At 46.8% G+C, this 13,552-nt stretch overlaps 1 protein-coding gene across 2 annotated transcripts in view; it reads right to left on the reverse strand.

Moving 5' to 3' along the window:
• Nucleotides 1-13,552, reverse strand: part of LAMA1 (laminin subunit alpha 1) — a 412,090-nt gene that overhangs the window by 106,978 nt on the left and 291,560 nt on the right. For both annotated transcript variants that reach the window (XR_004538373.1, XM_033934013.1), the window contains exon 47: nucleotides 10,780-10,930. Coding sequence is in view for 1 of the 2 variants with exons in the window: in XM_033934013.1 (XP_033789904.1) it covers nucleotides 10,780-10,930 (151 nt within the window). In the remaining variant the exon portion in view is untranslated. The remainder of the gene's footprint in view (nucleotides 1-10,779; nucleotides 10,931-13,552) is intronic.

The raw sequence follows: 13,552 nt of genomic DNA on the forward strand, positions 1-13,552 counted from the left end.
GGTGCACTGCGCCGACGCCTTCAAGGTTGTGTCTACCATCACTCCCAGGTCTCTTTCAAGGTTACTTACCCCTAGCAGTGATCCCCCCATTTTGTAGCTGAACATCGGGTTCTTTTTCCCTACATGCATGACCTTGCATTTCCCTACGTTAAAGCTCATTTGCCACTTTTTGGCCCATTCTTCTAGTGTCGTTAGGTCCCTTTGCAGATCTTCGCAGTCTTCCATGGTTTCTACCCTGCGGTAGAGTTTGGTGTCATCTGCAAATTTAACAACCTCGCAATTTGTTCCCGCCTCCAGGTCATCAATAAATACATTGAACAGAAGAGGTCCCAGCACCGACCCCTGCGGAACTCCGCTCGTGACCCATTGCCAGTCTGAGTAATGGCCCTTTACTCCAACCCTCTGTTTCCTGCCTGCCAGCCAGTTTTTGATCCATCGGTGGACCTCCCCTTGCACTCCATGTTTCCACAGCTTTTTAAGCAGCCTTTCGTGTGGTACCTTGTCGAAGGCTTTTTGAAAGTCAAGGTAAATGATGTCGATGGATTTCCCTTTATCCACCTGGCTGTTTACCCCCTCGAAGAAGTACAATAAGTTTGTGAGGCATGACCTACCCTTGCAGAAGCCGTGCTGACTCGGATTTAGCTGTCCATTGTTTTCTATGTGTTCACAGATGCTGTCCTTAATCAGCGCTTCCATCATCTTTCCCGGGACCGAGGTCAAGCTCACCGGCCTGTAGTTTCCCGGGTCCCCCCTTGAACCCTTCTTGAAGATGGGCGTGACATTTGCAATTTTCCAGTCCTCCGGGATCTCTCCAGTTTTTAAGGACAGGTTACATATTTGGTGAAGTGGCTCTGCTATTTCGTTCTTTAGTTCCTTGAGTACCCTTGGGTGAATGCCGTCCGGACCTGGCGATTTGTCACTCTTTAGTCTGTCTATCTGCTTGAGGACATCCTCTCGGCTTACCTCTAGTTGGGCCAGCTTTTCATCCCGATCCCCATTTACGATGTCCTCCGGTTCTGGAATATTGGATGTGTCCTCCCTCGTGAAGACTGACGTGAAGAACTTATTTAACCTGTCAGCTATCTCTTTTTCCTCCTTTATCACTCCCTTTTTATCTCCATCATCCAAAGGCCCCACTTCCTCCCTTGCAGGTTGCTTCCCCTTCATATATCTGAAGAACGATTTGAAGTTTGTCACTTCCCCCGCCAGTCTCTCCTCATATTCTCTTTTAGCTTTCCTAACCACACGGTGACACTCCCTTTGGTGTTCTTTGTGCTCCTTTTGGTTGTCCTTTGTTTGGTCCTTTTTCCATTTTTTTGAACGATGCTTTCTTGTCACTTATCGCCTTTTTCACTGCAGTTGTTATCCACACTGGGTTTTTTGTTCGATTTTTTTTGCACCCCTTCCTGAATCTGGGGATGTACAGGTTCTGTGCCTCATGCACCGTGCCCTTGAGTAGGGACCAGGCTTTTTCAACAGACTCCATCTTCCTTGCATTGCTGTTGAGTTTCTTTCCCACCATATTCCTTATGCCATCATAATTCCCTTTTTTGAAGTTGAGTGCTGTCGCTGTGGTTCTTTTCACCTTTGATGATCCAATTTCCAGCTTACACTGGATCATGTTGTGATCACTGTTTCCTAGGGGCCCTAGCACTGCCACCTCCTTTTCAGGTCCCCCTGGCCCATTGAGGATTAGGTCAAGAGTGGCATCTCCGTGTTGGGTCCGTGACCAGTTGATCCATGAAACAGTCCCTCGTGGTTTCCAGGAATTTGCTCTCCCTCATGCAGTTTGAGTGTCCAATACTCTAGTCTATCCCAGGGTAGTTGAAATCCCCCATCACCATCACGCTTCCGCTTTTGCATACCTGCCTCAGCTCAGCCTCCAGGTCCTGGTCGAGTGCTTCCGGTTGTCCAGGTGGCCGATAGTACAGACCCACTTTTATGTCTGCTCCAATTCCTCCAGGTAGCTTAACCCATAGTGATTCCAAGTCATCCGCCCTTACTGTTGTTTCCATCCTGGTTGAAGGTATGGAGTCCTTTATATAAAGCACTATTCCTCCACCCTTCTTGTGTGTCCTGTCTCTCCTGTAGAGTTTATACCCTGGTATGGTTACATCCCATTTGTTGTCATCAGTCCACCATGTTTCTGTGACTCCGATTATGTCCAGGTCTTTTGTACTGGCTATGACTTCTAGTTCTCCCATTTTGGCTCTTAGGCTCCTAGCATTAGTGTATAGACAATTTAAGTCCTGGTTGTTTGCCTTCTTCGCTGGTTCTCCTCGGGTCTTGGCGCTCCCGCCAACCTCCTCATGGGTTGCCAGCCCCCGAGCATTGTTGTGTCCATCCCCATCCTGCGGTGTGTCTGTGTCATCCTCAGCCCGCTTCCCCATGTTTGGATGACCCTCTGGCTCCTGTTGTTCTCTCTTAAGCATAATTGCTAGGTTTGTTTGTGCATTTGCTCCCTGCATTGCGTCCTTGTGTCCTTTTCCCAAAAGTTCCCCTTTAGTCCTGAGCCCTCTTTTACAGATTTCTGGTTCAGTATCCTTGTCCGATACTTTGGTCCGATGTGTCGAGTTCAGGTCGACTGTCGGCTTTCCCCTTCTCCTCAGTTTAAAGCCAAGTCTATGCCGCTCTGGACGTTGCGTGCCAGCAACCTCGTCCCAGCCGTGCTCAGGTGCAGTCCGTCCCTTCTGTAGAGCTTGTTCTTCCCCAAAAAAGTTGTCCAGTTCCGTACAAAGTGGAAACCCTCATCTTCACACCATCTCCTCAGCCAACTGTTCATTGCTTGCAGCTCGGTCTGCCTCTTTGTATCCGCCCTCGGTACTGGCAGGATCTCTGAGAAGGCTATCCTCCTTGTCCTCAGCTTCAGTTTCCTCCCCAGGATCTTGACCTGCTCAATTAGTGTAGTCCTGTTGTAGCTCCTCCTGCTGACGTCGTTGGTTCCAACGTGGACTACCACCGCTGTCTCCTCTGTCTCAGCTCCGTCTAGGATTCTCTCTATTCTGTCAATGACGTCCTTCGTTCTCGCCCCCGGGAGACAAGTCACTAGTCGGTCCTCTCTCCCTCCTGCTATGTGACTGTCCACTTCTCTCAGGATTGAGTCTCCCACTACAATTGCAGACTTCCCCTTCCTCAGTTGTCTCTCTGGTCTCAGGTCTGTGTCCGTGGCTCGATCCGCTAATTTTTCCTCTGGGTTCTGTTGGGTCACCATATCCTCTGTCTGTGCAGATCCTCCACAAGGTTCTACTCCCGTGGCGTCTGGTGGATTCTGCCATCCAACTGTTGATTCCCCTCTGATGTGCTGTTTGTCCTGTGCCGCCACCATCCTGCAGGCCTCCTCGATGAATTTCTCGAGCTCTTTTACTTGCTCCGTGACGTGACTCTTTCCGGTAGTATCCTCCGTTATCCAGCATGGTTCCTCTAAGGCGCGCAGTCCTTCCAGCTCCTGGACCCTGGCCTGCAGTCTCCCGACCTCCTTCCTCAGGCTATCCAGTTCCTGGCATCGACCGCATATGTATGCCTGCCTCCCGGAGGGGAGGTAGTCATACATATGACACTCGATGCAGTACACTGGATAGCTCCGCTGGGTTCCTGCAGCCTCCATTTCCTTTCTCCTATGATCCCTCGATGTGTATGAGTGGTGCCCGGCGTGCAGCTAGCTGAAAGGGCAGAGAGAGAAGAGAATATGAGAGAGAAGAAATTTTTTTTTTTTTTTTTTAGGGTAGAGAGAGAAGAGAATATGAGAGAGAAGAATTTTTTTTTTTTTTTTAAGAGGTTAGATTTTGTTGCTGGGCTCCTTTTCAAGTCTCTTCGCAAAGGCGCTCTCGTGCGCCGAACGGCTGGGCGCCGTTGGCTCCCTTCTTCTTATAGGGGAGCCCAGGCCCGATGCAACCAGTGACGCGGGTGGGGTGGGCGGAGCTAACTCTCGCGACCTCGGTCTCACAGCCTGCTCCGGCTGCCCTGCTTGCCTTCCCTTCGGCTTCCTTGCTCCTGCAAAAGAAAATTTGAAAAGCGCCGAGGTTTGCCTCGTGCCCTGGCTCCCTTCTTCTTATAGGCGAGCCCGGGCCCGATGCAACCAGTGACGCGGGTGGGGTGGGCGGAGCTAACTCTCGCGACCGCGGTCTCACAGCCTGCTCCGGCTGCCCTGCTTGCCTTCCCTTCGGCTTCCCTGCTCCTGCAAAAGAAAATTTGAAAAGTGCCGAGGTTTGCCTCGTGCCCTGGCTCCCTTCTTCTTATAGGGGAGCCCGGGCCCGATGCAACCAGTGACGCGGGTGGGGTGGGCGGAGCTAACTCTCGCGACCCCGGTCTCACAGCCTGCTCCGGCTGCCCTGCTTGCCTTCCCTTCGGCTTCCCTGCTCCTGCAAAAGAAAATTTGAAAAGCGCCGAGGTTTGCCTCGTGCCCTGGCTCCCTTCTTCTTATAGGGGAGCCTGGGCCCGATGCAACCAGTGACGCGGGTGGGGTGGGCGGAGCTAACTCTCGCGACCCCGGTCTCACAGCCTGCTCCGGCTGCCCTGCTTGCCTTCCCTTCGGCTTCCCTGCTCCTGCAAAAGGATAAGAATCTATGTAATATACCAATGATTGTATTTATTGTTACTGTGAATGAAAATATTAACACAATGTAATTTGTGAAAATGAATAAAGAATTATTTAAAAAAAATAATAATAATGTCTTTTTTTCTTTGTTATTTCTGGGCCATAGACCATAGAAGTCCACCTGGTACTGACCTTAGTTTCCAAATACTGGAGTTGCTGTTGAAGCTCACTCCAGCCTATCCAAACCATCCAATTTGTGGGATTCAGACCATGAAAGATAGCCCATTCATATTCTAATTAACAATCACCTGTGTTCATCCCACGCTTTTTTAAATTCCATCATAGTTTTCCTCTCCACCACCTCTCTCGGGAGGGCATTCCAAGTATTCACCACCTTCTCCTTGAAAAAGGATCTCCTATCATTACTCCTAAGTCTACCACCCCTCAACATCAATTTATCTCCTCTAGTTTTACCAATTTCCCTTCTCTGGGGGAAATCAGGCACTTAACTTACATTGGCTTTTACAAAACAGCAGTAGAGGTTTCTACTGTGAGCCAGTGAGAATTTACTTTGCCAGCCTGTGGTAGAAACCTCTAATGCGGCTTTGCAAAAGCAGCTCTTAATTATTTAAAAAAGCCTTAATCAGTGCTGTTAACTTAAAATTACAATTAATTAGATGGTAGGCGCACACCATTTTGAGGTAGGTGTCTACTCCAAGGCACCTACCAGAAAGTAGGCGTAGTTACGGGTCAGATCATAGGCATGTTTTGCATTTAGGGGTGGATTTGGGGTGTTTTAACTGAGGTGCATTCATTTGGGCATACATAGAGTGCACCTAAGGTTTCAACACCGCCTAAGATCACGTTAGGCGCTACTAGGCACAATGCTATAAATGGCGCCTAACTTATGATTGACACTTGCGCTGCTCAGTACCTACATGTTAATCGCTGTTTATAGAATCAGGGCTTTAGGGCCTGATATTCAAAATGCTGTGCTCATAAGTTAGTCTCCTAAATTTGTACCCTATTTTCAGCAAAACATAGGAGCCTAAAACTTCAGCTGAGAATTCATCTTACATTTGCAGCATAAAAGTTATATACTTATAGATTTTGGCCTGTCATTCATTTCCCTATATTTATAAGCCTAATGCTGTAAATCAGTACTAAGCTCCAACTTCTTTTGCCGGCCCTAATTCTGCCAATTACCACTCACTTTTTCTGCTTCTATATTAAAGAGTTTAGTGAAATTTTTGGCCTAATATTCAGAAGGCGGTGATCAGTGTTTTGATGCCTGTTGGTGGCATAAAACCCAGAAAATCACTGCCGGGCCATGTCTGGGCACCATCTGGCTAATGTTTAGCTAGTTAAGCGGGAGAGAGTGTGGTGCAGTGGTTAAAACTACAGCCTCAGCACCCTAAGGTTGTGGGTTCAAACCCGCATCGCTCTCTGTGACAAGTCCCTTAAGGGCAAATTCTATAAGAAGCGCCCAAAACTTGGGCGCCTAATTAGGCATTGTTCAGCGCGATTCAAGTAAAATTGGGTGCTGCTTAATGAATCATGCTGAGTGGAACCTATTTTGGAGGCGCCCAAGAAATAGGCCAGCTTAGGCACAACTAAAAGTTAGGCACGCCTAGCTGAGCGCATACGCACGCTTAAGAGCGGCGATTCTGCAACAAGGCACCTAACATGCATAGCGCCTATTTTTTTTTGAAGGCCGCCTAAATTTTTAGAGGCGCCTTGTTACAGAATCGCGCTTCCTTTGTTAGGCGCCTATGTTTCAGTCAGTGCTGATTAAAAAGCTTAATTGAGCTTGTTATTCAATTTAGATAGGCGCCTATGTAGTTGGGCGCCTTAGAAATAGAAACATAGAAACATAGAAAGATGACGGCAGATAAGGGCTACAGCCCATCAAGTCTGCCCATACCATTGACCCCCTTTTAAGTCTACTGGCCCCCTTAACTCTACTGACCTGCTCTATTAAGTCTATATCCTAGTGACCCTATTTATTGGTATGACTCCTGCAGTGATCCCACATAGGTATCCCATTTGTTCTTGAAGTCTGGGATACTGCGGGCCTCGATCACCTGTACTGGAAGCTTGTTCCAATGCTCTATCACTCGTTCCGTGAAGAAGTACTTCCTGACGTCTCCACGAAACTTCCCTCCCCTGAGTTTGAGCGGATATCCTCTTGTGTTCGAGGGTCCTTTGAGAAGAAAGATATCATCTTCCACCTCGACCCGTCCCGTGATATACTTAAATGTTTCAATCATGTCTCCCCTCTCCCTACGCTCCTCGAGAGTATAGAGCTGCAATTTGTTCAGTCTCTCTTCGTACGAGAGACCCTTTAGCCCCGAGACCATCCTGGTGGCCATCCGCTGAACCGACTCAATTCTGAGCACATCTTTACGGTAATGTGGCCTCCAAAATTGCACACAGTATTCTAGATGAGGTCTCACCATGGCTCTGTATAATGGCATCATGACCTCTGGCTTCCTGTTGACGAAACTTCTTTTGATACAACCCATCATCTGCCGGGCCTTAGATGAAGCCTTCTCCACTTGAGTAGCAGTCTTCATGTCTGCACTGATGATCACTCCCAAGTCTCGTTCTGCTGTAGTCTTGGTCAAAGTTTCTCCATTCAAGGTGTAAGTTCTGCATGGATTTCCATTTCCGAGATGCATGATCTTACATTTCTTGGCGTTGAAGCCCAGCTGCCAGACAGAGGACCAACTTTCTAAAGTACGGAGGTCCTGTTCCATAGTATTCTGCAGATTGTAGCCGTTTATGATACTGCATAGTTTGGCATCATCAGCGAATAAGGTTACCTTACCTTGAAGCCCTTGAGTCAAATCCCTAATGAATATGTTGAAGAGGAGTGGACCCAGGACTGAGCCCTGCGGCACTCCGCTGGTCACTACCGACGTTTTGGAGAGGGTACCGTTAACCATCACCCTCTGAAGTCTGCCACTTAGCCAATCTTTAACCCATGCAGTTAGTGTTACTCCTAACCCCATCGATTCCATCTTGTTCAGCAGTCTGCGGTGTGGGAAGCTGTCAAAAGCCTTGCTGAAGTCAAGGTATACGACGTCTAAGGACTCTCCTGAGTCCAGCCTTCTTGTTACCCAGTCAAAGAAGCTAATAAGATTGGACTGGCAGGACCTACCCTTGGTGAATCCATGTTGACTGGGGTCCCGGAGATTCCCCTCATTCAAGACCATATCTAATTTATGCTTAATTAGTGTTTCCATGAGTTTACATGCTATTGAAGTGAGACTCACCGGTCTATAGTTTGCAGCCTCAGCCTTGCAACCTTTTTTATGCAGAGGATTGACGTTGGCTGTTTTCCAGTCCAATGGAACTTTCCCCGTGCTTAGTGAGAGATTGAAGAGCACGGCCAACGGTTCCGCCAGAACATCTCTCAATTCTCTAAGCACTCTTGGGTGTAAATTGTCCGGTCCCATGGCCTTGTTCTCCTTGAGCCTTGTCAGCTCGCTGTAGACGTCTTCAGGTGTGAACTCAAAATTCTGAAACGGGTCTTCCGCAATTTGTTTTGCCTTCAACTGTGGTCCGTGTCCCGTTGCTTCACAGGTGAAGACTGAGCAGAAATATTCATTTAGTATTTCGGCTTTTTCAGAATCCGCCACCGCGTAGTTTCCGTCCGGTCTTCTAAGGCGTACTATGCCATCTGTGTTCCTTTTCCTATCACTAATATACCTGAAGAAAGATTTGTCCCCTTTTTTAATGTTTTTTGCCAAAGTTTCTTCCACTCAAAGTTTTGCCACCCTAACTGCTGTTTTGACCGCTGTGGACCTGATCTTATATTCTACTTTAGTTTCCCTTCTCTGCGTACGTTTGTAGGAAAGAAATGCTGTTTTCTTCTCCTTAATGAGGTGCGAGATCTTCTCAGTGAACCATTGGAGTTTATTGTTTCTTTGCCGTTTGTCTACCGATTTTATGTAGCGATTAGTAGCTTCGTGTATGGATGATTTCAGGGACGACCACATAGCTTCCACATTACTGGTCTCTGCTTGGTCCTGCAGCGTCTGATGGACGAAATCTCCCATGCGTGTGAAGTCGGTGCTCCGGAAGTTAAATACCTTTGTTTTTGTGATTGATTTAGGGAATCCTTTCCTAAGGTTGAACCATACCATGTTATGGTCGCTGGAGGCTAGCGTATCTCCTACCAAGACCTCTGAGACGTTTTCCCCGTTGGTGAGTACCAGGTCAAGGATCGCCTGGGCCCTAGTGGGCTCCGTTACCATCTGTTTTAGTTTTGCACCGTTTATGGAGGCCAAAAGCCTCTTGCTGCTACTGGTGGTTGCTGAAAATGTGTTCCAGTCTGCATCAGGCATGTTGAAGTCCCCAAGCAGTACAGTGTCGCCCCGTAGAGTGATATTCTCTATGTCCTCGATTAATTCCGTGTCCATGTCTTCCATTTGTCTTGGGGGTCTGTATATCACACCAAGATACAGGCATTTATTGCCACCTCTTGCCAGGTTAACCCAGAGGGACTCCCCGGTGTATTTGACATCTGTGATCCTGGTGGTTTTGATGTCTTCTTTAATGTATAGTGCTACCCCACCACCTAACCTACCCTCTCTGTCATGACGAAGTAGATTGTACCCCGGTATAGTCATATCCCACCCATGTGAGTCCGTAAACCATGTTTCGGTTATTGCCACCACGTCTAGGTTGGCATCCCTTATTTCAGTTTCCAGCTCTAGAATTTTATTGCCTAAACTGTGAGCATTAATATACATGGCCCTCCACACATTGTGTTTGCTAGGTCGCTGTAAGGCGTTTTCCACCTGAGTCTGTGTGGCTCCTAGAGAACTGTTTGCTATGTGTGCCCTTACCTTGGAAGCAGAGTGTCGACTCGTCCCATCTGGATAGTTCCTTTCCGCACCAATACATGAGTAGGTACCCTCCCCCAACTTACCTAGTTTAAAGCCTAACTTTAGGTGCTGGTTACAGAATTTGGGCCTTAATCCCCCATTGCCTAGGTGCATTAGATAGATTGTGAGCCCGCAAGGACAGACAGGGAAAAATGATTGACCAGCGGAATAAATCCATATAAACTGTTCTGAACTCCCATGGGAGAATAGGATAGAAAATGAAGTAAATAAATGTTCGGCATTTAACTGGCTATGGGTTACTGCATAAAGCCAGGACTGACTTTTATTTGGTCCTATTTAGGATTACCATATGGCTCCAGAAAAAGGAGGACGGACTGAGACATTCTAGTTTTACTTCCATTGAAAGCAATGGAAGTAAAACCTAGATGTCTCAGTCCGTCGTCCTTAATTACGCCACCAAACAGTGGCGTAGCAAGGGTTAGAGGTGCTCGGGGCAGTAGTGCCCCTTTCCCGCCCTCGTCTCCCGCCTTCCTGCTCCTTCCCTAAACCCCCTGCCCCTTCCCCCGTACCTCGGGTTACTCACCGCCACAAGCAACAAGGACTTCAACGTGCTCCTCGCGACCCCGTCGGCTCTCCATCCCCATTACTTCCTAGGCGCGGTGGCCAGAAGTGACATCAGCGGGAGGGGCAACGCGGTCGTGAGGAGAACGTTAAATTTGTTACTCGTGGCGGTGAACAACTTACAGGAATAGGGGAAGGGAAGGGGGAGGCGTGCATGTGGTAAGGGGGATCAGGGAAGGAGCAGGGGGCGGAGAGGAGGGGTGCCGGCGCTGCCCCCAAAATAGCCTTTTTTCATTTGTTGGTAACTGGTTATTTCCTATGGCATAAACCAGTTAAGTGCTGCTGAAAATTAGCTGTTAGTCTCAAACAGGCAATTCAAATGGCCAGGATGCATTTCTAGCCAGTTAAATCACTTTGAATATCGACCCTTTTGAATAAACATTTAGCACTCAGCCCTAGTAAATTTGTATGTTTTCAAAAGGCCAATTTATGAGCATAGCTCTCAATTTAGGAACATAAATCCATTGACAACATTCAGTTTCAGAATCGATGACGTACAGTACAACCACCACCTAGACAAACAGCACATAGACAACCACCTAGACCACAGGTGTCAAAGTTGGTCCTCGAGGGCCGCAATCTAGTCTGGTTTTCAAGATTTCCCCAATGAATATGCATGAGATCTATTAGCATACAATGAAAGCAGTGCATGCAAATAGATCTCATGCATATTCATTGGGGAAATCCTGAAAACCCGGCAGGATTGCGGCCCATGAGGACCGACTTTGATACCCCTGACCTAGACAGACAGTAAACTGGAATTCTTACCTTGACCTGTCCTCCAAGTCCTCCAATAAACACTCGGGTTGATATGTTGACATCCAGTACAGTCGAAGTCCCCATTGACTTGGTGGTTTTAATTAACGGCATTTGAGAGGAACTCACTTCTTGGATGCTCAATGTGCCAGTCTTCCCATACCTGACAAACATATTAAGAGTTCAAAAATATCAATAACATTAGCAGATAGTGAAACATCTGTCCTTCAGGAGCATCTCATCTCCCATGGAAGTCTGAATATCGTCATAGATAATATCGACTAACCCCCCTCTTTTACGAAACTGCAATAGCAGTTTCTAGTGCGGGGAGCCGCGCTGAATGGCTCGCACTGCTCCCGACGCTCATAGGAACTCAATGAGCATCGGGAGCAACGTGGACCATTCAGCTCACCGCGCTAGAAACTGCTATCGCAGTTTCGTAAAAGGAGGTCTAAATATAGGCAGTCTAAATATAGACTGTATTTGGTCAATTTTCATTTTCTTCCCTACAGACAAGCGTCCTAATTTTGCAAGAACTATGTACTTGGAGACACAAAGGTAAAATACATGAATCAAGGAAAAGATTATCTGGTCGATATTCAAAGCTATTTATAAGGGCAGGAGCATGTCCTGCATGTTTAAATTGTTTCTGCCTATCAATTCAGTGGCACTCAACTAGACAGTGCCACTAAATATCAGCACTAGCTCATCATGTCCCAAGAGTCAGGTCAGAAGCATTACAGAAAGTAGAACCAGGAGTTATACAGATAACGGCAATGTTAAGTGCAGGCATCCACATAGCTAATTGGGCATGTAGAACTGCATAAAAAGAAGTCCTAACTTTGCCTGGATAGTTATGTGGTTGGTAACACTGAATATTACCAGCATCTGCATAACTTCTGGTACTGGCCAGCACACATATCTGATGACCTCCCCTCCCTCCCAATTCCCCTTCACTGGCAAAGGCTGATCGCTCCTCTCCAAGAGGTCAAGATTCTTCTCCCACACCCTCAGTCAGAATATGCCCTACCCCGGGTCAACCTGGACTGCATGGTGGTCCAGCAAGGTGAAGGGGCATGAATGAACCACACTTGTTTCTGCCCCTAGTAACTCCATGGTAGCACAACTTCTTAGCATGGCTGTCCCATTCACCAATAAAGCAACAGTATTTTGTATATCCAAGCTGCATTCCAAGTAGCAGAGCTACTACTTTAAGATTAATTTATTTATTTGAAAATGTATATAACGTATAAATCCTATACAGTTTACATAATAACATTCATAAATATCGAACACTACATACAAGTTCAAAAATAAAAAAATAAGATCACCGCAGATGTTCCAGTTGTACTTTGAGTACTAGATATGCTTTCATAGCAGTTCCTTGTTTTCATATGCTTTTATGAAGCCTTTTCAGGCAGCCTCCATCAAGCCTATGTACAAACATGCCCAGGCATTCCCAGACAGATTCAGGGCATTTCCATTTCCATGGACGTTATGCAACCTGCCCTGAATGTAGGCCTGGACATGCCCACACTATATCCAGCAAGGTATAACGTGAGCAATAGGCCTATATTAAGAATTAGGCTAAGAATGAATTGCAAGGCTCATGACTAAATTACAAAGTCATGGAATAGGAGGAGAAGTGCACAGATGGGTCAGCAAATGGTTAGAAAACAGAATACAGAGGGTGTGCATAAATGGGAAATTTTCGGACTGGGAGAAAGTGACTAGCGGCGTCCCTCAGGGCTCGGTTCTTGGGCCTATCTTGTTTAATATTTTTATAAATGACATGGAAGAGGAAACAACATGCAATATAATCAAGTTTGCAGATGATACAAAATTATGTCGGGAGATTGGAACTCTAAGAGACTGCGAGAATCTGCAGAAGGATCTCAACCAGCTGGAGACGTGGACAAAAAAGTGGCAGATGAATTTTAACTTAGACAAATGTAAGGTGATGCATTTGGGAAAGAAAAACAAAGAGCATGAATATAGAATGTTGGGGGTGACTTTAACCAAATGTGAACAAGAAAAGGATCTGGGGGAAGTGATTGATAGAACCCTTAAACCTTCGGCTCAATGTGCGGTGGCGGCGAAAAAGGCAAACAGGATGTTGGGTATGATTAAGAAGGGGATCACGAGTAGATCGGAAGAAGTTATAATGCCACTTTATAGAGCTATGGTTAGACCACACTTAGAATACTGTGTCCAACACTGGTCTCCATACCTTAAGAAGGATATAGCTCTGTTGGAGAGGGTGCAGAGGCGAGCCACAAAACTAGTCAAAGGTATGGAGAATTTAAGCTACAGAGAACGCCTCAAGAAACTGGGACTGTTCACCCTTGAGAAGAGAAGACTGCGAGGAGATATGATAGAGACTTTTAAAATATTAAAAGGATTCGATAAAATAGATCAGGAACCAGCATTACTAACATTTTCAGATGTGACATGGACAAGAGGTCATAGCCTGAAACTGAGCGGCAGCAGGTTCAGGACTAACATCGGAAAGTTCTGTTTCGTACAACGAGTGGTGGGCACTTGGAATGCTCTCCCGGAAGAGGTTGTGATGGAGACTACTGTTCTGGGTTTCAAACGCAAGTTGGATGCATACCTTCTTGCTAATCATATTGAGGGATATGGGAAAACCGGGTCTCCATAAAGGAGTACCTAAATGGGCCTCCGCGTGTGCGGATCGCCGGACTAGATGGACCTAGGTCTGATCCGGAGAAGGCATTTCTTATGTTCTTATGCATTAGCCTGAAAGTATAACAAGAAATTGCAA

This window comes from Geotrypetes seraphini, chromosome 2 (genome assembly GCF_902459505.1).
Source record: "Geotrypetes seraphini chromosome 2, aGeoSer1.1, whole genome shotgun sequence".
Classification (NCBI taxonomy): domain Eukaryota; kingdom Metazoa; phylum Chordata; class Amphibia; order Gymnophiona; family Dermophiidae; genus Geotrypetes; species Geotrypetes seraphini.